This window comes from Cygnus olor, chromosome 11 (assembly GCF_009769625.2).
Source record: "Cygnus olor isolate bCygOlo1 chromosome 11, bCygOlo1.pri.v2, whole genome shotgun sequence".
NCBI lineage: Eukaryota > Metazoa > Chordata > Aves > Anseriformes > Anatidae > Cygnus > Cygnus olor.
The window spans coordinates 6,347,838-6,372,683 of NC_049179.1; the positions used below are offsets into that span (position 1 = coordinate 6,347,838).

At 36.7% G+C, this 24,846-nt stretch overlaps 1 protein-coding gene across 3 annotated transcripts; it reads right to left on the reverse strand.

Moving 5' to 3' along the window:
* Positions 1–34: 34 nt before the first annotated feature.
* On the reverse strand, positions 35–23,728 carry ICE2 (interactor of little elongation complex ELL subunit 2). 3 transcript variants are annotated; one of them, XM_040570295.1, is made up of 15 exons: positions 23,594–23,728; positions 22,637–22,741; positions 19,785–20,052; positions 18,889–19,008; positions 17,656–17,790; positions 17,178–17,294; positions 15,533–15,692; positions 13,506–13,690; positions 12,048–13,002; positions 11,304–11,482; positions 9,892–10,021; positions 4,368–4,452; positions 4,225–4,275; positions 2,892–3,150; positions 35–1,746 (listed from the first exon to the last, which is right to left on the reverse strand). In XM_040570295.1, exons 1-15 carry the CDS (start codon positions 23,620–23,622, stop codon positions 1,576–1,578), a joined length of 2,949 nt encoding a protein of 982 aa, XP_040426229.1. In that variant the 5' UTR covers positions 23,623–23,728; the 3' UTR covers positions 35–1,575. The 3 variants fall into 3 exon arrangements, with proteins under 3 accessions (XP_040426229.1, XP_040426230.1, XP_040426228.1); XM_040570296.1 differs by lacking the exon at positions 23,594–23,728 and adding an exon at positions 23,343–23,439; XM_040570294.1 differs by lacking the exons at positions 22,637–22,741; positions 23,594–23,728 and adding an exon at positions 22,467–22,608.
* Between the last annotated feature and the right edge of the window lie 1,118 nt (positions 23,729–24,846).

Below are 24,846 nucleotides of genomic sequence, written 5' to 3' on the forward strand. Positions count from 1 at the left end.
AATAATACAGGGACAAAAATCAGAAAATACTTGGTATTTCTCAAAGAACAGTTTTTAATGTACATTCATTGCTTAAACTTGCTTAGAAGAACCTGTCTGCAGGATTTCCAAACATGTATAACTCAGTAAGTGAATTAAATGTTTTATTTTTACTTTCATGATAAAAAAAAAAGTATAATATCAAGAGTAGGTAATCTTCCTTTGCCCAAATAAAACACTTGGAAGGAAACCTGTAAGGTCTTTGATTCACATGTTAGCAGTATAAGCATGTATACAAACAGCCAGAATATCACTCAGAAAAAGAAAAAAAAGTGGCCCGGACATTTTAAAATGGTAGCGTGACTTAAAAGGCAAAAATGGGAAAGAATTCACTGGTTTCATTCTTGAAACTTTCAAGAATTCGTGAGCTCTTCTACAATCACTACTCCTAATAAAGGAAGACCTAGGCTGCAGTTCAGAAAATAGAAAGCAAAAGCTAGAGTTGAGAACATTTCACGATTTCAAGCACTGTTTCTGTTGAAATTCTGTTTCATGAAACACTGAAAGTCAGTATCATAGAATAGCTTTAATACTCTCTTCCCTCACAATCAATCACGTTAATTACAGATGCATCATAACTTACAACGTGCTTTATACTGGCCTTTTCACAAACAGTAAATATTCCCTTTTCTTAACTTCAGTCTGTCAGACTGGCTGTAAATTTTAAGTGAACTGCTGAGGCACAGTACAGTCCAGGTGATTTTTTAATCAAATGACTTAAGGCAAACCTTAATACCTCAGATGAACGCTACAGTATATCCACCTGCAATCTGATACAAGATTTAGGCCGCAGCCATTCAGTAATATAGTAAAAAACTGCAATATTAATTTTTGAAGACATCGTTTTTGGAAATTGTGTTGGGGAAGCATAGAAGTACTCTTTAACCATTTCAAACTTTGCTGTACTTTTAAGTTTCCTAGTGCAGATTTATGGCACATAGTCTTCAGATAAGCACAGCTTTTGTTCCCCAAGACTCAGTTGCTACACCACCCTAAAAAAGAACGTATTTTTTAATGTAATTTAAAAATTGTTAGACACTGTGCTAAAATGATAAACTAATTAAATCTCTTATTTACATCACATAAAGCAAAATATGGTTTTAAAATGTCAGAATACAAATACGTAGTGATTCTTGAATTAAGGAAACTGAAAAGTTGTTTTTCTTGCTATTGTCTGACATCAGATATTGCTATCAACCACTGCTTCATTCCTCATGACGCAGTTTTTCTGTGGAAATAATGAGACAGAATATACATTTCTCTTCTTTCCTCAGCTGCAGACACTTGCCTTTAAAAAAAAACAACAAACAAACCTGACTGAATTTGAGATTTTCATTTGAATGTATGCACTGAGGTAAGAAAGGGTTAAGGTTTATAGACTGTTTCAGTGTTTTAAACATGGCTGTGGAGCTGTTTCTCCTGCCAGCTTGTTCTGGCTCCTTTGAAACTGCAAGAAAGCCTCAGATTTCTTGTTTCATTTTGTCCTTCTCCAGCCCATACTTAGCACAGCTCAGCTATTTCTACTTCACTTGTATTTTACTTCATTTTCCACTTTTTCTTCATCATTCTTTGTTTGCAATAAATCTTCTTCAGCTTCTTTGTAGCCACACCTTCATTTCTAACAGGCTTAGCCGGATTGCCTTTTGTTTCCATAGTTACTGGCTTTCCCTCGTAGGGTGTGTCCGACTGCCCTTTCACCCCCGTCATCTAGGCACGTTTAAAAAAAAAAAGAAGAATTAATAGTCTTAAATCTCTATTAAGCATAGACACACAACTACCTGCAGAGAGCTGCCCTCTACTTCTCATTCCAGCCAGCCTCAGAGGCTGCATCTGGACTGGGTGACAGGCACAACTGGTCTTCCTGTCACCAGTGGGATCTGCCCACTCCTGCTCCTTTCTTGCCCACATGCCTGGATTTCTGTCTGGCAGAAACCAAAGCACACAACATAATTAGAAACTGCTCTGTTTTGCCCTCATATGAGGTCAGGATGTAGGTAAAACATACAACTGGCATAAAAAGTATCCCATAGTCCACTAAGCTAGGCATAGTTAGCATGTGGGCTTTCAACAAATCAGTAAATCTACACCAGAAGGAAAAAAAAATAATGCCTGAAAACTCTTTTTTTTTTTTTTTTTTTTTTACTTTTGACATGTCCATAGATAAAGTACATCAATGAAAAGCACCCTCAGAAGCAAAACTAGGAAATCCTTATAAATGGAAACACTATCTGTTTCAGCTGCACTGAAAGCCTTAAAATTACAAACCTTTTATTTAAGGCAAATACTACATTATTTTTGCTGTCCAAAAGTACAATTAATTCACATTAACAATGCAGAACTCCTTTCTGAAAAGATTTTGCCAAACAGGGAAAAAGGTGCATTTTTAAAAAACATTAGAAGAGAACTGGAATAAGAGTTCAATATAACGTTTTATAGAACAGACCCCTGTGAGTAGAATTCACCTCACCTGACTGTACCTGTCTACAGCTGTGCTCATCATCTATACTTCTGTAGTCATTAGGGAGACAATAACTCTACAGCACGAGTCCTGCAGTCTACTGAAGAGGCCTGTCCTGGTGCAGAGGTAGATTTTTACGAAGTATTCCATTTCCCTTTGTTGAAAGTATAACAAGCTCCAATATTGCTCTTCCATACTGCTTAAAGTTAAGATGAATCCCAACTGAAATACCTTTCAGGAAAAAGGCATTCCTATTCCTGGCAGTAGATCCAGAAGTCTAAAGGATCTCTCATACCCCCAAAGATGACAGATAATTTCATCAGCTACATCCAGTGGATTAAAATAGATTATTTCAAGACTGCTGGTCTGTTTTTCCATTAAGTGTGATACTGACCTTGTGTTTCCACATGGATTCTTGGGGTGCAGGTGGAAAAGTGCATGGCACTCTGCCATGATTCATGTGATAGGGCAAAGGGAGGCTGGGATCTAGTGGCACCCAAGGGACTGACAATGTGGCAGGTACTGTGGGCAAATCACAATGGGCCTTATGTAAGTTATACGATGCTCTCGTTGCCTTGTCAAGAGAACTCTTGTAGATTGCAACTGATGAATCTCCTGCGGCATGAGTCAATAGATAAGAGCCCTCCTGCAAACTGAAAAGATAGAGATAAAAATTAAAAACACTATTAGTTTGTTTCTTTGTTTCACTTCATCTGACCATTCAATCAGGACAACTAGTAAGTTTCTAATGCTGAAGCAAAGCAACTTTAGACATTTACTTATCTGTCCCTATTTTACAAAAAGACTATGGACAAAAATGAGTGAGTTAAACTGTATTCATAAACGCTTGCTGATTTATGTTTTTCTAATATAATGAACAAATTTATCATCAATGTATGTCATCAGTTACTTACGTTATATTTCAACAAAACATTTAAGCATATATTGAAAACTGCCCACTTATAGCAAACTGTAACATTTTAATTAACCAGCACCTTACCAAGCATAATGCTTATATGGATAGACCCAAAGAACAGAATTGCTTTATACACACAGGATTAAACAGGTTTTCAAGAAGATAAACATCAACCAACTGCCCATATAAAAAGATCTTAGTGACAAATTACAAAGCGCAGGAAAATTCTTCTGTAATTCAAATTAAGATGCTTCACACAGTGCAAGGAACTTGCTTCACAAAAAGAAAAAAATTACATGCAAAGAAATTTGCAGACTGAAAGCCCTGAAGTAGCTAAATAAAAAAAAAGAAGGAAATGGAACAAAGGTTGCAATGGTGTACAGAGAAAGACGTATGCTGTTATACTAAGCAGAAGGGAACATAACAGTCAGTGTTACTGCTACACATAAAGTTAAAAGACTAAAAAAAATAAGAAGTTAGAGTTCTAAACGTCAGCATACATACATAGTATTACAACTTACTCCTGTGACTGTTTAATTAGCTTGGAAGTGTCCAGTCTCCTCTCTTGAGTAAGTGTTTCATAAAAATCAAGCTCTTATTATTTTGCATCATTTACATAAAAACTGTAACCCTAAGAACACTTTACATGGTATTACATTATGCTGTGCTAGACCTAAAAAATCTAAAATATTTCATGTATCCAAAAAAAAACCTCCACAAAATCAAAGAGTAGACAACTACTCTACAGAAGAAATAGGATCACTTGGATAATGCTGCAAATAAATATAGCCAATAAGAATAGAGAACTTACTCAGACACTTTCTTCAAAATGTGATGAAGTATATTTAATGAATTTGCAGGCCTGTAAAAAAGGAAAAGAAATAGAAAAGTAGTTACTTGTAAGGCTAATTAGAATTTCAAATTCATTATTAAAGAACTACTAAGAATACTCACTTAATCAATCCAAGTTTTTCTCTCAAAATTTCTGGAGAAATCTTTTCTAGCATAATAAGCTTTGATGTAAAAGCATCAATACGCCCTGTAAAATATCAATATATATTTTTTTTTCAAAAAGGAAGAACAAAAATATAAAAGCATAATTTGCAGACGTAATGCATTTTAAAGGGAATAAAAATTTTTGCTCTTTTACACTGTAGAGCAGTGAAAAGTACTTACTGCACAGCACCTGAAAGTAAAATGTACAGTTCAGTTGCTTTTAATTATGGGTAACTGTATTTGGACTGTCTTCTAAATCAGGGAAATGTCCATGATTCCAGTAAATCTCACATGTTGCATGAGGTCTAGCAAATGTAACTTCATTTTGCCGTGGCTTTAATCTTGTCAGCTTGTTTGTATCTTCTCAAATTCTTCTGATGCTTAACACTAGGCTTCCTCACTGTACAGATCACCCAAGTTTATCTTTTAAGGCAAATTTACCTCGGTGTTTCATTTACTTCCTTTTCTATTCTGATATGTTATCTGAACATTCATGTTATTTCATATTCTGAGGATTCTGTACCTTTGCCTTTTTTTTTTTTCTCTTTTGAAAAAATACAGCTTACTAGTCTGGCCTTTTTCATAGCAAATTGGTAAAGACTATTTATCTTTGACATAGCTAAGAGTAGCAATTCAAAGCTTTCCTCAACACATTTTTATAATAACTCCTGAGGGGAATGGTTTAGCCTGAATTTTCACTTGATAAACAATAGAGATAATTACCATAGCTTGTACACTGATGTGGTGACTATATCTTATGAAGGGAAGTTCTCTCTCATGTTGAGATTTTCCCAGAAAACTGTTCTATTACAGTTCCCACAAGGAGAATGAGGAAAAGTCAGCATAATAAAAATGACCTGCTCAATACAATTAACTACCTTGCTACAAATTTCCTCTTGTAGGTAGTCTACATGCTTCAATTGTACATTTATAATTGCTAAGCCAAAGCATTTCACATTCAAGGATAAACATTATTCAGCAATCCGTTATATGATGTAAGATGACCAAGTAATAACTCTCTGTTTACTAGATTTTTAAAAAGGCACCAGGACATCTGGTTTCTTTTAAATACCAGTGCATTTGCTGCTTTCCTTGATATCAGTATTTTGTGTAAGGCTAAGCACCTAGGATTAATATTCTGCATTGCTAACTATAAAAAAAGAAACTTGAAGTCATTATAAAAAAAAAAAATAAATGTGTTCTCCATTCCTTATTAGTGTCTTGTCAAATCAAAATCTTCTCCATTCTAAACTCATTGACAGCATAGCTGGAAAAAAAAAATCTATGAACTACTCATACCTAATTTATATTACTGTATGTTATAATTGAGAAGTGACTGACTGAAAATACTTGACATTCAGTAAGTTATCCATACAGTAAGTACTTTTTTCCAATCAGTTTTCAAATCATCTTTATTTAAAAGTCAGTATTATTTTATTTAGGTGAAGGTAAACTATCCTTGGGCACTTAATGCCAATTGAAGAATAATATCTGGGACAAAGCATTTCCATTTTTAATCAGCAAAGCTTATCACAATTTTTTTTTTTTACTGATTAAATAAAATATAAGTCCTTGATTTAGGAAATGTGACAGAGATTATTTCCCTTTGCAGATGCAGGATTTCTTATTTGAGTTGTAAGGGGACTTAAAGCAACAACTGAGCAATGTGCTCTACCATCAGGAGGACAGCACACTGTTTGAAAATAGTATCTCTGCTTTTGTACAAACTGTAAGTCTATTCTTTGAGAATATATGAAATCAAAAATTCTACTTGATAGCACATCTTGCAATTTACACAGGAGGCATTGGGTAAACTTCTGTTTTCTCTCTCACCTCCTGAGCTGGCAGCACTGCTGAGTCACTGTGCTGAGCTATGAGATTCTTCCCTCAGTCAGAGTAATACCACTGAAGAACACCGGACAATTATGGGGCACTGGCCAAGGTCCAAAGAACTTTCCATCTAGCAACACAAAAGATTACTAATACTGTGAGAAGAAGTTCTTTCAAGATCCAAGAGCTCCTAAGCAACTTACCACTGATGTCTGCTAAGCACTCAAAACTTCAATTTTAAAGGGTTCACTTAAGATCTATATAGTCTCAGAACTATCTGAATAAGGCGGCAAGTTTTCTAGGTACCGCATTATTAATGGTAAAAATCAGTTTTTAATCATTTTTTTCATGTCCTCACGTAAATTTAAGAGCAATAAGTCTGTCTTTACTATTGCTAATTTTAAAATTCCTTTATGATAGGTCATATTTCACGTTAAAAATTTCACATTGTAGTATGATCTAAGAGGATGACTAGTTCAAGTCTCTCTTTCTGTTTACCCCAAATACATGATAGCAGTACTCTTACTTGCACTCATCGGAGTAATGAACAAGAATGAGACATTCACCCTATTTTAAGCTGCCTGTAATACAGGGATATTATCACTGTTGGAGAATTGTCACTTGCGTTTCAGGAAAAAAAAACATGCAATTTGAAAGAAGTGTCTAACTAAATCAGGACACTTGCCACACTGTTTTTCACAGCTCCCCAAAAACATCAGCTGAAAAGCAAAATTTTACAGCTGCCTTTTAACATTTTTAACCATAGCAGAAAGAAGCCTGAAGTAGAACATGGCAACTATTAAAAGCTGTGGTAGGTGCTCTTTCACAAAACTTAATGTTGACTTCCATGCATCTATTTTACCTACCTCTATTAGAAACTACATGGTGGTACCAAAAATCCAGAGTCCCCAATCTGCCTACCTGAATAAACCACATATTCTGTCAGTATCAAAAGTTAATCACATTCTCAGAGTCCATTCATGTAGCATTTAAAAAAAAAAAAAAATATATATATATAGTTGTTGTTAAATAGTTGGGAGGAGGCCTGCCCCACATGCTAGGAGTACCACTTTAACTCCTACAAGCGCGCACACACACACACACACACACACGGATCCCAGGTTTTGCTGCTGGAAGAAGCACATCCAAGAGCTGATAAACAAACATGACTGGAATAACCAGTGTTTCTCAACCTCAGGGACACTTTCTCCTGAGCACAACAGAGAGCCTGTCAGAAGCTCGTCTATCAAAGCCTGCCTGCCTAGGGCTCCACGCCCGTTTCATGATTAGCAGGAATCTGCACAGTACAGCGGAGACTAAGAAACCTCTGAACCAGGAAGGGGTGACTGCTAATGCCAGAACAACTCCTGCAGCACACAGACTCTTTTCTCCTACATTCCTGCGAGCCCCAGTAAAGGGGTGTTGGCTGGGTGAGCGGTATGCAAACTTCTGCACCCAAGCCATATGTTAAGTATCCTGTTACCGATGTAAGATTAGATAGACGTGCATTCTTTCAGCCTGCATGCTCTGTAAGCCAATCATTAGCCTCTACAAGTTTCCCGATTTCCTCACACTGCTTGTGACTCCGGAGAAGCTAATAAAAAAGTTTTCTTGAAGGGGCTAAATTTCAGTGCAGTTTAGTACTGTTCTTCTACTCAAAAAAGAAAATAAATAAATAAATAAAGAAGCTTCGGTAGAGTACGTTAAGATAAATTAGAAATGAAGAACTTTGTATATCACTATTTTGTCTTTATGAGGAATTTTAGGGGGGGGGAACCCACATCAATTATTACTTTCAAAATTAGAAAGTAGAAAAAACTTTCAATAAATGCGGACAGCAGACAAAGAGATTCAATCAGCTCAACTATCGCTTAAAACGTATCTGATTTCCCATAAACCTTATACTTCCATGATAAGATGCAAAGTAAAAATTAGGAAAGAACGAACCAAGCATTTCTAAAATAGCATTCTGACATGAGTCATCAAGAGCAAAATGTGTCATTCAGCGCAGAAGTGGAAAGGTTAAGACAACCACAGGCCACAGCTGCTACCATAACAACCATAAAAACAGACAAATCTTTCTAAAACAGGAAAACAAGGCCCTGCTGCAGAACATTCATTCACTGTACAAACAGGATTGCCCTCACCCCGAAGCAAGCACCAAACGTAATCTAAGATGCATTTTGGCTAACTTCTTTAATTGTTGCAGATGTTTCCTTCTAAAATGTTATTAATTACCAGGTAATTGGTATTAGAGATATGTATATATTAAAAACTGTGGTAAAATAATCTGGCCAAATTCTTTATACATACCATTTTTTTTCTCTACAAAATGGTACGTATCCTACTAGACATAACATTTTTTGACTTCTAAAAGAATCATTGTACAAACATGAATACAGCATATTTTACTGCAAGTTTGCTAAGGAAGTTACCCTTATAACACTGAATTCCTAGAATGTTTGGTTTATGTTTTGATTTTGCACAAAATGGTCTTTACACTAAGATACATTTCTGCTAACGTGTCCATAGTTTTTAATCCCCAATTTATTGTATTTTTATTTTCTGTGCTCTGATTTACGGCTGTAATCTCTTCTACACAGGATTTTTTACAACTTCATTCTTATTGAATACACATTACTTCCCATTCATAGACATTATTACATTATCTTTTGTTTCCATCTGCTGCATGATACAGGACAAAGAGTATAAAGACCATCCCATGACAGGTATGTTTCAAGTCACATCACTTATTAGGAAATAAAATTTCATGGATCAGTTAGATATGGACAATGGAAAATCTGGAAAACGTGGCCACGTAAGTATGATCATCCAGTGTTCAAAGCTCCTGAGCAATACAACTGCTACAAAAAGTTTTTAATAAACTCATGCTATGTATTTTCCTCTTTTCTGCAAAAACAGAAAAAGATTTTCAGTACTTTGAGACATAAGTATACTCTTTTCAAAGCTTGTAATTTCTCACAGTTTTGAACGATAAAACTTGGTCTAGTCTTACCTTGTTTGCTTTTCCTCATTCTCTTATCTGTCTACATGTTATCAGTGTAGAAGTATAAACATTATTGCCAGTTTTAAAAGAGAAATAAGTAGCATTTGACCCTTTCCCATACTGAAGGTTCAAAGCTTTAGAAATCAGTATTCTCTAAACCACATACCTGATGGTCTGTTCTTCACCATTTTTGGTATGTGATAACAAATTCACTTAAAACGATTTCACAAAATGATAAAACGTATTATAGAACATATCTCATAAAGAAGTTATTTTTACAGCCCCTACATAACAGTAATTCATGTTGTATATGACTAAAAAAAATTAAATAATGAAGATAACTAATTTCTGAAAATTAAAATCAGGGTTATAGATACATTTTTATTTGAAAGGCAAATACATGCAGTTATTGAAAAAAACATTACTGGATGCTAACCACCCAAAACTAAAGTTGAAATATCTTCATTCACCACATGGAAAAAATTTTAGACACAAAACTTATTTAAGATGAAAGTGAAGATCTAAATTAGAAAATGAAACTAAATAAGGACATGTGGAATATACCTGTAATAAATACTTTTCTCATGTTATTCCATGAGCATTCAGACATACATGTTTCTTAAGCAAAAATCAACACAAACTTACCAATATAAAATAAACATGCAGAATGCAACATACTCTCTGTCCACATCTGACATACTTCACTTTCCGTAAGAGCTTCAACACCATAATAGGCTTGGTATTCCAGTTTTGGCAACAGGAATATTGGAACAATCTACAAATGTGAAAATATAAGCAAAATCAGCACTGACTGTCAAAAAAAATGATTACAGCACTTGAACTACATTTTGTCACTAATAATAATCATATTCTTCTACTACACCAAGGACTTCATGTAACGGCTCATGTTTTATGAAACCCATACTATGAGCTTAAGGCTATGGAGACACTATTTAAAGGAAGTTGAAATGGAAGGGTGGAAAAAAAAAAGCCTAGGCAAGCTTTTACAAATAAAATTTAGACTATTATTTTGAAGTACCCACTTCTATGCTCTACTGCCCTCTGCAGGAATTTAAGAAAACAACATAATTATACTGATTTGCTCATTCTTAGAATTCTGCCATTTATTCACCTTGTCAGAATCTCACCTTTGCATGTTTAACAGAGAAAATATAAGCCTCTCTCCATTGACAAACTAATGTTTGAATTCCAGCAGTTGTTTTCAAAAATAAACAGTGCTCAAATTCTGATTAGAAAACTAAGCAGCTATTCACAAGCTTTTATATGCAGTGGACAGCAAAGCTAGGGTAATTCTTCAAAATAAGATTCGGAGCACAGAATCTTAACAAGTAATCAGGGCTACTGAGACCAATTTCTATTTCAACAAGAGTATAAACACCTCCCAGAGTGTATGTATACCTGCCTACTACCATTCTGGTATTTTCGGGAAGGAGATGCCAGATCACATTTGTCAAATGATTGTGAGGACTCTTGACAAAAAATGAATTACTGAGAATTCCAGAATAAGCTTTCTTTCTCCTGATGTAACGAAGACCTGATATAAAGAGGAATATTTACATTTCACTTGTACTTGAAGCATTTTAGCTCTTAAGACAAGCAATTTGCTAAAATGTATTCCATAGTCTTTTCAAGCAATGTACTTATGATCCTAAACAACCTCAAAATGTTTGGTGAAAAACTAATTGGTGCATTAACTTTTAAGAATAGTTCAAACTGATTTTATGTGAGTATAATTATATATATACATATTACTGAAATAGAGCTGTAATAAGAAATGCAGAACTACATTTATCTGTTCTAATCAAGTGGGTTTAAAAAAAAAAGTTGCTTCTCTTCCTAGAGCAAATATTTACTTAAAAAGATGTACACCATAGAGTTACAATTCAAATGTGTTAATTGTCTGAGGAAAAACACATGTACTATGAAGAACCATGAATCCCAGAGATACTAAAGGAACAAATTCCATTTGAGCACAATGTAAAAACCAAAAAATTCTAAACCAACCAACCAAAAACCCTGACCAAAAAAAGCTGTACCTTTTGATCTTTTTTCTTTTTATAGGAATGTGGCAATGGCTTCACTTTCTGCACATTGCAACGCACAAGTAACAACAGATCATCCAAACTGAATAGCTTATACACAAGGTTGCCATCCTGAGGTGCTTTATACTCTGAAGGGTTTTCCGCAAGCATCTGAAGTTCATCTGGCAGCTTTCCTACAGAAAAAATAAAATTTAAAATGACAAAACTTGCATATACTTCACCATGAGGCTAATTAGCTTTTTTTCCACTCTCACGGTAGCTTTTTTGTTTGACAATAGTTTGGGGGTGAAAAGCCTGTTCATTAGGCACAAGAAGTTGCTTTTTTTTTTTTTTAAATGATTTTGGAAAATGTCTACTGTAGCTTCTGAAGAGTACATTATTAAATACTCCCCCATATTTTATCCTACTTACTGTATTTCTTACACAAACAGACCATTCTATACGAATAGAATTGAAAGGCTGTTTTCTATGTCACAGTCACTCAACATAAAGAGACAAAAAAAATACTTGGAATGAATGCCTACTGAGAGCTGCCATCTATTTATTAGTTACTGAAACAGCTCAAGCCTCAGGATTATATAGTGATGTAAAGATACTGTTAAAAAAATCATATCCAAATAAATGTAACAGAAGTACTACTAGGATTTTCTTCACACAAAAGAATTACAATGTTTTTTCTCCTAAGTTTTAGTGAACTGTCTCAATTTTACTCCCTACCCTATGAACACTGTTACTTACTCTTTGGCACGCCCTGAAAAAGCCATGTCCAGGTATTCCTAGATGAGCCACTGGGATTCGAGGCAGGACTTGGCAAAGTTTCTGCATGGGAGATCACTGATGGCTTTGGAGATTGAGGCACATGAGCTTGCATTGCAGTAGAACTATCACAGCTCACTAATGGCTGCTCATGACCTTTTTGGGAAGGTGACTTAAGGAGTTCTGTTTGCATTTTCAAAATCTGTCCAACAGGATCAAATTCTTTGGACAACTTTCTTGTTAGCATTCTGGAAGCACTTTCTCCCTGATCGATGACTTCTGAGCAATCAGTCATACTTGCTGATGGATTTTGGGTGGGGGAAGGTGACTTGGAAGTCCGTGCTGAGGTACGAGAAACAGTGTTTGGTACAGTTGTTTTGCAAGAATCAGTGTTTTTACATTCTGTATCAATTATCAAACGATCTTCATCAGTGTCACTACTGCATAAAGGAGTGTATGTCTCATTTTTTTGTGCAGCGTCAGACTCTTTCTTGAAACTAACAGCATTATATGAAGTACTTAATTTTGTTTCATTGTCTGATACTTTCTTATTCATGACATGCTGTGCTTTGTTCAACTCTACCTCCTCTGACTGAAAGTTTTTATGAGATGAGTTTTCTCCAGGGCTGAAGCATAGAACACCACATGATGGAAACTGCATGTTGGAATACGATGAAACTCCTTGCTCAGAAACTGAGGTTCTTCCTTGTTCAGCTTCACTGTTTACAGTGGATGTCTTTTTCTTTCCTAATTTTAGGTCATGTGACAAAACTTTACCAGCATTACTAACTGTAGGAGAAGTATTTTCTATTTTAGAAATCCTTGAGAGTTTGACAGCTGCACCAAAAGTTTCCAGTTCTGTAACATCATCATCAAACTCCATTCCTGTGTCATTTGGAAGAGGAATCTTCCTGTATTCGCAGGTATCAGAAGCCATCTTAACACAGGGAGAAAAAGAAAAATATAATACAATCAAACAGGCCAATAAATAGAATGTATGAATCACAAATGAGACGCTACCAAGTTGGAAACCTGAAAACTGTTCTACTATCCACATTTTGACTGTTGGGAGACAGGGGCCGTTAATGAAAAAATGCCAGTGTTTCATGTGGAATATCTTAAACCATAGGTATTGAAAGGCCTTTCAAAAGAGAAGAAAAGCCCATAGAACTTTTACTTCCTAAACAAACCAGTCAAAATATATTTTAAAGAAGTAAACATTAAATCTGAGCTGAAGACAAAATAGAAGCATTTAAAGGAACTAGACAGACAGACGTCTTTAAAGACAGAGCCTGTACCCCAGTAGCAGAAAAACTGTCAACAGGAAACCTAAACTTGCCTTTATTAAGACACAACAAGTAACTTAGGAACTATAACCTAGTAGTTTTTTTTTTGTTTGTTTCATTTTGTTTTACCCAAACAAAATGTGAAGCTACGTACTTCCCACTGAAGTAGATTGTCCTCAGCTGGTTTGTCCATCAAAACATCAGAAACTGAAACGTAAGACTTCTTAGATGCTAGGAAATCTATTGGAATTTCATGGAAGACTTGGTTCCTCTCTCTTACTGTCATTTCCTTTTTCAGAAGAGGTGAGTCAATGTAAACCACTTTAGCTGGTTTGCTATCTTTTCAAAAAAGGGAAGTCATTGAGTTCGTATTAAAAGGAAGGAGAAAAAAAAGACCACTGTACAATTTAAACAATAAATCTTTGAACTTCCAAATATGTTCAAATCTGTTCCACATTCACACTAGATGAGAAAGTACACTCTCATTCACTATCAATGGAAAATAAAAGTATGTCCAGATATAGTGCATCCTGAAGCAGCAATACAGAACACATTAACAGTTGATTACATTTTAAATGCAATTCCACATAGAGAATTTCTAAGTAAGAATTAAGAATTCAAGATTCTTCATATCACATTAAAGTAATGGCTGCAGTTTAAATTTCTTCTACCCAGTAACTAGATTAGGGCTCTGCTGCCCCACTCTCTTTTGTTTACAACTTACATATACATCATTAGTAAATTCATCCAAAACCAAAAGCAATACCCAGGCCAATATTATACAGAAATGAATGGCACAGGTGGGCCACACTATCTCTGTTTTAGAAAAATCTTAGAATTATGAATCTTAGAAATAAAAATATTAATGCAAGATGTGGGGGTGAGGGGAGTAGGCAACGGATACAGAGAAGAAACCCTTTAAGAAACATTATGTAATGCTAACACACACTCAGCGCCCCACTGGCTGTTAACTTTGAATCTGAAAGTTAAGCTTAAAAACCATAAAGCTGGTATGAAAGGAGTCAGGCACATCATTACAGATAAAGTACTTAAATGTTTTGGTAGAAAAATTAAAAACTTGTAAAATGTGCAGATATTTGCTAGCTACTATTATCCAAGAGTTTGCCATACAAATCTGTGTGAAGTACACACAACAGACATTTCAAGATAATATTCATTACTAATACTCATACTGGAGAAAAAAAAGGGGTAACAAGAGAGGCAGTCTATATTCAAATTACTGATGGGGTGCTTGACAAAAGTATAGTATTCAGATGATTATTCAAAACATTTTTCGTTGAGATTGGGAAAATGAATAAATAATGAATGTTCATGGAGTACATTCATTATTCCATGATCTGAATTGGTCCTTTTAATTCAAGAAGGCACTTGCTCTTATTCTTTTTTATTTAAATAAAACTCCAGAGTTTCTTTTTATCTTATTGAAACCTGTTCACTTGATAGTATTAACAGCACCATGCAGTGTTTTCTTACCAAGGAGCAGAGTTTACAGTTTTAAGAAGCAAAAGGACATTTAGCTGACTTTTTTTTTTTTTCCCAACTGGAAAATAGCTGTCTCTTTCCAAACCCAACGTTAATGGCCATACCTATAGCGGTTGTTACTATTCTCAGTAACAAGGAGAATGAGGTGTAGAAATCTATGACATACCCTTGCTATTAGCCTTCCTCTTTGATAACAGATGGCATTCTATATCAATGGATTTTTTGAATTATTTTTTATGATAACTGCACTTAAATTACCATTGTTCTTTAAAAAGCATAGGTATATGACTCATTACCAGATTACACTTGAAAATCATTTACTTCAGATTTTTACCCTTTAAGGTGTATGAACTGAATCAGCCAGATTTTATTGCTTTGTTAGTTTTTTTAAATTAAAAACATGTAAGCACTTGAGAAACTTACAGCTACATTCTAGAGGGCAGCTTCTTCAGAAAGGGTTAAGAATCTGAACTTAGAATTACAATTATGATTTTCATTAACCCAAACTAAACTATTTTATTATTGTGTAAACTAAACCAGACTATGTTCTCCCTTCCCTCAGTTGATTTTACTTGACATACTGATTTCTTGTTCTTCAATCAGCTGAAAACAGATTATGAGAATATATAAAAGACTTCGTGGACAAAAATGTAGTTTTTGGAAAAAAATATACTGTACCTGCAGCAGGGATCATCTTAACACAAACTGGAATTTCCCACTGTTCCTTGTAATTTAGTCCATGGTTATTCAGCAAAGTAAATAATGACTGATTACTTAAAACAACTTGAGGAGAGTATTTCAAAGCAAGTTTTTCTGCATTTGAATCTGAACTAATATCCTAAACAGAAAAAGTTAGAATTGAAAAGTTTTTTAAGAAAGGCATAGAATTTTAAATTCAAAACCAAACAAACAACAAACGTAGATTAACTTCCACTCTTACAGAAGCCCAAATATGACCAGAATCAAAGGAAAAAGTAAAAAAACAAACAAAAACAAACAAACAAAAAAACCTTTCCTTAAGGTTTTTGTCTGAATCCTACAGTTCCACCTTGCAGCATAAGAAAAAATGTCTTATCTTGTATCTTTCTATTAATTCCTACTAATCTGAATTACTAGGTCAAACAGGAATTTGGAGGATAGTAAAATATAGGAGCACAATGTAGAAGAAAAAACAACACATTCATTCTAGCATATATTACAGACGTTCATATAAGTAATAGCATCATAAAGCAGTCTAACAGTAAAGCACAATTAAAACTGCACAGTTGTTTGAATACAAATTACCTCTAAAGAACCTTAAATATAAAAATATGAAGAATATAAACTGAGATGACAGAAGTAGAAAAGTTATGAATACAGGTTCCCATGAAAAGAGGAGGTTGAGCATGCTCACAAGGTGGAAGAAGAACAATTAAGAACTGTGGAGATAATGGAAGCACAGGAGCCCTAAGGGCCATGAGAGAGAACATCTAGCCATAAGAACATCTAGCCATATTCTTTTTTCTGCCACCTGAGACAACCTGAGAAATAGTAGTTTACAGCTCTAACACCTTCTATGGTAAATCATTCTCCTGTGTCACCTCCGCTGCTTTCTTAAGCAACAAACGTCTTTGCAATTGCACTGTCTCTGTTGAGAGGTTGGTTTCTGATATGTGAAAAAAAATCCTTAAATAGGTGGATAGCAAACTATCTGGAATAAACAGTGAAACTAAGCAAATTATACAGAATGAAAACACTAATCCACTTTCTCTGAGGATGAACACAAACAGCAACAGCAGGTACTTAACAACGAGGTGGAATGGAAAAGTTGTTCAACTCAGACATGGAGTTTATGCTGTTTAGCAAAGGAAATTTCCAGGTTAAGGAAATGTAATCCACTTTTCAGAAAACTAAACAGTCTAAAGTATTTTTTCTTATTGTCAGAACTGCTTAAATCAGAAACCTTCACCCACCCTCCTCCCCCCACCCACACCCCAGCTTTATAATTGCAAAGCAGAATTTAAATGGAACAATAATAAACAATTCTATCTAGCTTTCACAATGTATTCTAATTAAAGGGCCTCTCTAATATTTCACAGAGAGAAAAGCGAAGTCCCATCATGAGGCACTAGCTCAAAAATGCCATAAGCTGATTTTCAAAGAAGATGGTATGATTGCTATACATGAAATACTACACAAGTAACAACACAGTACATTTTTCTATGCTACAGTATGTGTAAGATGAAGACGAAAATGATGAAACTTAATGCTGCCACATAAGAAGAAACAAATCACTCTTTACTACAATATATGCCATAAAAATTACAATAAAAAGGTTACTTACATTTTGCATAATAGAAGCCTTTTTATCTGGAGTTATAAAAGATGTAACAGTTTTATAATCTGTGGGCAGCTGAACAGGCATGGTAGGGAAATATGCTTTACCATATCTTGCTGTGCCCTTAACGAAAATAGAGCAATACCACGAAACAACTTTAACTGAAATCATGATGACCCAACATTTTTGTAATGAAAGATATTAAGAATTTATGCAGGTGCAAGTTAGTGTTACGTTAAGAAGAAGAAAAAAAGTACTATTAACATACAATTTTTAGTTGTAAGCATACAATGAAGGGGGTTAACAGCCTTACTGCCAAGAATAATTTTATTATTTTTACTCAAATGCTTTTCACTGAGTTCTAATCCCAAACCAAGCATTGGATATTACTTATAACAAATTCAATCTTGGCATAACACAATTCGGATACAAATATACTTATTTGAGAATAACAACAGAACAACAAGTATATGTAGGATATTACCATTACAAGAAGAGTTTTTTCCAGCCTAAAGGTCAACTGTGTGTTAAATTTTCCTCCCATGATACTCATGATCTCCTGGAGTGTGTAAAACTCAGGAAACTTCTTCACGTGTCCAATACAAGCACTGAATAATTCCTAAGAAACAAACAAAACCTTTAAGCATTTGTGTCTTTCATAAGAATTTCAATAAATTTATTTCCTGCAATTGCCATACTTCCATTTCAATATTCTTCCTGTAGAGAATACAGAAATATCTAGCAGATTACTGTCAAAGTTTGGAGGCATGTTCTGAGCAGAAGTTAAGATTGATTATTATTGCTCAAGATAGCTGTAAACTGTAAGATAAAAAATCATAAATCCCCCCTGTTTTTTTTAAAGCACGATTTTTGTCATCACGTTTCCAAACTGTGTTAATGGGAGAAAAAAATTATCTTGTACATGAAAACCCACAAAATAAAGCATTCTCATGAAATAAAAGCAATCCTTCCGACTTTAACTATACTTTCTACTCTCTAACAAGGACATTTATTTTTCTGTTTTATTCTGTAAAATAAAGTGATATGGTACTTACTAGAACAGACAAATTTTCGCAAGAAGTATTTAACTAGGCCACTTTAATTACAGTGTGACACTATGTGGAAAAAATCAACAGAAAGTCAACCTAGTGATGGGAAAGTTAATCAAATCTGTATTCTGGAATTCTTTTCCCAAAATGTGTTATTAAACCAAGAATGATATATAAATTGTAGTCATGTTTGATTTTAGAATTGTCAAACTGGATATTTAACACAGCATAAACTTGCAGATGGTTATGATTAAAACCTGATTAACCTCTGATTAAAGTGACTTTGTAACATACTACTTCAGAGGAAAGCTTAACATTCTGCTCAATATGTGCTCCAGTAGTGTATGTTTATTTTCAGATTGTCAATGTAAACGCACTTAAGGAATGATTTCTTCCTTCCCAATAGGAAGATCTCACATTGACGACTTACCATACCTTTCTACAGTATTGCATTCAATGACCTCACTTCTGTCATATCTTACTGACTACATCTGAACTGTGGGCCAAGTCACGCTGGACAGCCTAAGTGGAATTCCATGTCTCAACCAGACATGGAATCAGCAGTTCTGGGAACATCACATCCCATGAGCAGTGTGTATGTATCTTAATCGTGATTTCAACATGGTTGCTTAAGAAGGGTACGAATTAAAAACGGCACTGACAATTACCTCAGTATAAAGTACTGCATCTTCAGAGATGTTATCGTAGTCTTGGGAGCAGCTTTTTGCAGCATTTTGAGCAAATTTCATAAATTCTGCAACTTCATTGTTTACTGCTTCTTTCATTTGCTGGGGAGGGGAAAAAACAATTCTCATTTTTAAGTCACTGTGGACTCCTGTAGACTAGGTATGTAAACAGCAAAATTTCCAGAGAGGTAGCACAGGCAATGGGTATGAGGAAGGGCACAGATTCCATTTCATGATCAATCTGGCAAGTCTCCGCATGTCTCCAGTTTCACAAGTTAAAAAAGGCAAAAAAAGTTTGCAAGATTAGGCTCACTTCCTTTAAAAACAAAGGAAAACAGAGCAAGCTCTTTTTGACCATGCATTGGTGGTTGAAAAAAAAAGAGAGGGGTTACAAGACACTATTGGAGCAAGTTTACATGACGAAGTGAGGTTATCTGAGCTCTGACTTAATAAACAATTACAGTGTAAATAACAACGCAGTACATACTGATTTGCCCAGAGAAGACTTTCCCACAGATATAGTACCAAACAAAGGAAACGACATTTACAAGGAAGCATAGGATACCAAATGCAATGGCTCTAAAACGTTTACTGATTAATTACGATATATAGCATTCAGCTAAAATTATACAACCAACCAACATGAAACATTTAACTCCTGCTAAAAAGAAAAAAAAATGGCAATAGCTTTCAATTAAAAAAAAACCACTTTCCATTTATTTAAAAATGTTACCCCAAATACCTTAAACCTTTATTGCCACTCATAATACCACACTAAAAGGGAGTTATGACAAATTCAATTTTAAAACATTTCTGCTACATTGTAAGACTCTCCTCTGTGATATTCATGTGTGTATGAATCTACACATACAGCTTACCAGATACGTGAGTAATTCTCTTTGATTTGCTGCATTGAGTGGAAAATGGTTGGTTTTTTTTGAGAACTTAGTCATCAGATATAAGTATGTTTTCTGCTCCTTCTCAGTCAAACAAGAAGTAAATGGATAGGGGAGTCTAGGTTCTGGTAAAGGATGATCATCAGTTGTGGATTTAGCATCCACCTCAAGTGGATCTGCAGCCTGTATGTTACAACTCTGTTTGTTTTCTGAAGAGTTTGCCAATACCTCCACATTTTTCTTTGCCACTCTGAAAGAAAAGTAATAAGCGAAAGAACTTATGCTTTTCACATGAAAAGTAATATTTTTCAGAACTAATAAAGACAGTCATGCAAGATTAAATTTCAAATTCAGCAAAATGCACCAAGTGATATTGTACTATTCCAATTCCTAGCCTAAGTCCTAGGAATTTTCTTATTCTGAAACTTCACCCGGGCCATCAGACTAATCCTTAGTACCAACAGCAGGTTTGACATTGATTTCAAGACCAAAAAAAGGGTTTTTATCTTCTTTTTAAAAGGTGTATATATTCATTTGTATAATGAATATTGAGACTAAAAGCTATATATGAAACTCTGATTCTTTGCTCTGGAAACACATCAATGAAATGACAGCCTCAACATTTCCTCATTATCTGATGCGTGTTATTCAGAAAATTTGCACTCAGAGAGGCCTACCTTATGAGTCGACGTTATGTCAGTAAAGGGGAAAGACTGCATAGAAAAAGCCTTTCTTTCCTTGTGAAAAAAATTAAATGAAAAACTACTTAACTGTAACAATAGGAATTCCAGATCTCCTTAAAGATTTTTGCTAAGAATAGAGTACAGAAGTTTCATTTTCAGTTCTGAACAGTGCTAAAATTATTTGCCAAAAACGGCACTGGGCTAAGGTAAGGAGTGTTAGCATCCCTCACAACAACAAAGAAGTAACATTATAAATCTGGTTCTTAAAACAACCCTGGTATGTGAAGACCAGCTTAGCCCTGCTCTATTTAAAATAAGTGGTTTTTAGAAAGCAAATACTTAAAGTTAACAAAATGAACATTAACTGCTGATCTTGGAAAAAACATATTTTTAAGATACAGTTTCAGCAGGAGAAAACATCTCAAGAGTTATTCAAACCCAACAGTATCACGTCCACAGTTCTTAATAATACTTCACAGCTGTCTCTCTGAATATGAGAATGTGTCCATCCTTGTGGCACAAACTGGCAAATTTAATTAAGCTGCAGCAGCAACAAGATGCTGACTCAGATATGCCAATGTAAGAATGTCAAGAAATTCTAGCAGCTTAAATTGGCTATATTCAGCACTGAATGAAACGGCAGCACATAAGATCATTTCAGTATGCAGTGCTGTCACAATCTTCATCAGGGTGCAAACCAAAATAATCTGACAGAGCTTTTCTGTCCATATTTACAGCATTATACTTTATTTAAGCTGACGGCTTAAATTTTTCTCCTTCATTTTATCAGCAACCTGTCTTTACATTTTCTATGGTGAGAGAACATACGCTTTAGTAAATATTTATCAGAAACCCCAATATACAAATTGACATGCTTCCTCCAGCTTTTACTTTCATATTTACCCCAACAGGTTACATTTCTCTTCTTGATGATGGCCACTCAACCCAGTTCCACTGATATCCCAATTTTTTTGATTGCAACCTCTTTCCAAGTATAAACCCTCTTCTACCATACACAACTGAATGTAATCACACTCCTAAGTACAGTCATGTATTCTCCAAACCCCTCCTCCCCCCCCTTTTTTTTTTAACCTCATCGAATGGAAGAATCCTACAGCAGCATCAAATAATACCCTGTGAGGATTGTGCTCATCTCAGTCAGCACAAGGATGGTTATTCCAACATAGATAAACCCAGCAAAACACTTAAATCCTTTTCTCTAGCTAAAGATGTAGGATATGGAGAGACATCTATTCCTCTACAAAGCATGTTTTCAGTATCAGTTAATGAAAACAGAGAAATTCCCTTTGGAACAAATTACTTCTCCACGTGTTAATTTCCTCACTTAGAGCACAACAGCTACCTGAGTTTCAATCCCCATTTTCCATTATGTGAATATTCATCCATCAAGAGCAGCTTTCAGTTCCATCTCCCTAGCAGCTGAAGGCTTTCTTAAAACAGACAAACAAGGGAACAGCCTAAATACAATATTCCAGCTTTTGAAACCCAGCAGTACATAGTACTATCTATGCCAAAATTATTTGCGTCCACAGCATTTCACTTCACATCCTTCAGCTAACAGCCTATATGGTTTTCTGATTATCCAAGGAATTAGTTGAATCTCCACTGCAGCTAACATGCGGTTGGTTCTATGTAAACAGTGCTAGGTACTTCCAAAAGACGCAAGTAAAAAGGATTTCAATGTATAGAAGCATCAGCCTTCTACAAAGTGAGAAGACAAGAGACTGCCAACAATTGTTAGAAAGTTAGCTCTGGTTCATGGGTTACAGACTCTTTATCATGACTGAGTGCTTCAGCCTTCTTTGGTACGCAAAAGCAAGCCAAAAAAAAAAAAACACATCAAAAAAACCGCCAAATCAAACCCACACATGCATCCAACACCGAAACAAAACAACCCTCCCAAAAATATAAGCCCCTTTCTCCAAGACAGTAAAGACCAGAGGTCCCAACCTAAACTCACCTCCCCTGTGTGGTTTCACATCAGGAAAGGCACAGCCCAGCTGCTGCCCCACACAGCCATTACCAAATCATTCCACAGCCGGTAACATACAGTATGCTCGCAAAACAATAAGACCATGTATAAATTCAAAAGAACAACTACAAAGAGCATAAAATTATAACAAAATATACCTGTTTGATAAATTCCATAGTTCAGACAGGCTTGGAGCCAATGAGTATTTTTCATAAATTTCATGTGAGAAAAATACTTCACTGCCATTTTTTGGTGGAATATCCCTGATAATAAAGAACAAAATAAGAACATACAACAAATTAAAGGCCAAATCTGACCCCAAGGAACAACGAACAGCATTAATTATTAAAAACTGGAGACTATCTATACAGCGTTTCACCCTTCCCTTCTCAGAGAGGCTATGTATACAGCGTCAAATTCCCTAGTGGTTTTTAGTAGTTAACACCTTCTTCATGGTCCAAAAAGAACAATTTAGTTAATTCTTTGTATAAATTCTAGATGTGGCTACAGGGTCACTGATGTAGTTATATGCCTTCAGAGGTTCATAAATCAAACCCCACCAGAGTAAATTAGCTAGAAATCAGAGAAAAAACACAGCCATCCTGTTTATGTTTCTTCATAAAAGGGAGATCGTCTTTTAAACAGCTCTTGCCATCTGAACGGTGCTTTTGCTTTGGGATGAAGCCCTTCCAGTGTACAGTTTACACAACACCCATCTTCCCAAACTGCCTTGAAAGGCACGAGGAAAGATTTAATTTCGTCTCCTTCACTCATTAAAAAAAAAAAAAAAAAAAATAATGACTTAAAATGACGTCACTTCTCTGTAGTGCTTTTCTGTGTAAAACCAAACCCAGCACCTCTTACCGGGCTGCCCGCCCCCTCTCCTCCCCTCCGCAAGACGAACGGCACAAAATGGCGCCGCCCAGCCCCCAGCCCCGGGCCCCTCGCCGGGGCGGGAACTGAGTCCCCGGCCCGCTCCCGCCCTGGCGCATGCGCGCCGCCGCGGTGCCAGTGGGAGCGCGGGGCGAGCGTCCCGCCCGCCGCCGCTCCTGAGGCGCGCCCCCGCGGGGCGGGGGACGGGGCGCGGCGTGGGGTGGGGGGCGCAGCGCACCCACCAGGCCAGCCGCTGCTCTGCCGCCGCCATCTTGGTGCCCCCTTGGGGCGACGGTTCCGCCGCTCGCTCGTCCCGCCGCCGGCCGAGCCCGCCCTCACGGCGCTGGCCAATCAGCTTACCGCGCGCGGGGATCGGGTGTGCTGAGGCAGCCAATGGCGACGTAGGCGCGGGCGGCTGCCGCCGGGCTGCGGGCGGCCATCTTGTGGCAGGCAGCGCTGCTGCAGGGGGCGGCGAGGGCGCGGGGCCGGCCTGGCTGCCGGCCGCAGCGCTCGCCTCGGGGCAGGAGGTGTGTCTGAGGGGGCTGCCCTGGGGGCTCTGCCGCGATTCCGCAGTCCTCGCTAAGGTGTGGCCCCGACCAGGCACTGGGCGCCTCGGGGCGCCTGTTCCCGGCTTGGGTGCGATGAGGAGGTCGAGCTGGGCTCTGCCGGGCGGTTGGGCCCTCAGGGGGTTGGGGCCGCGTGTGGGGTCCGAGGTGCCTCACAGTGGTTGCTGCGTTAAGCAGCTTTCCTCTCCTCTTTCCTGGGCTTTCAGTTTCCCTGGGTTACTTGATAACAGCGGGGCAAAGCCACAAAATCCCCCCCCATTTTTTTTTTTCTGATGATGAGGCTTCCCAGTGTGGTGAAATAGGGAGTTCAAATGTTCTCAGTACCTGTAGATTTACATGATGGAAACTCATTTGCTTGTGGTTTTATAAGAAAAAATGATCCTGTTCACAGCTCTACTGATGGAGAAATGAAGAGGAAAGTGCATATTGTAGCAAAGCATTCAGAGCACCTAGTCCTGTAACTAAAACTCTGGAGATTATATACAAATGCATAACAATATTGAGATGATTCAGAATTTTCTAGAGTACTGCATCCAGGTCTGGGGGTCCAGTACAAGAGAGATGTGGGCCTGTTGGAGAGGGTCCAGAGGAGGGCCATGAAGATGATCAAAGGGCTGCAGCACCTCTCCTATGAAGACAGGCCGAGAGAGCTGGGGATGTTCAGTCTGGAAAAGAGAAGGCTCTGGGGAGACCTCACTGTGTCCTTCCAATAGTTGAAGGGGGCCTACAAGAAAGATGGGAAAATTGTCTTTGGTGGGATGTATGCTGATAGGACAAGGGTTAATGATTTTAAACTAAAAGAGAGTAGAAGTAGATTAGATATTTGGAAGAACTTCTTTATTCTGGGTATGGTGAGGCACTGGAACAGGTTGCCCAGGGAAGCTATGGATGCCCCATCTCTGGAACTGTTTAAGGCCAGGTTGGATGGG

Excerpts from the sequence above, each read along its gene's own strand:
- ICE2 (XM_040570295.1), bottom strand. The coding sequence starts at position 23,622 with ATGGCGGCGGCAGAGCAGCGGCTGGCCTG. Across the intron at positions 22,742-23,593 it reads GCAGAGCAGCGGCTGGCCTG|GGATATTCCACCAAAAAATG; the intron begins GTGGGTGCGCTG and ends CTTTATTATCAG. Across the intron at positions 11,483-12,047 it reads TTTTCAGGGCGTGCCAAAGA|GAAAGCTGCCAGATGAACTT; the intron begins GTAAGTAACAGT and ends TTTTTTCTGTAG.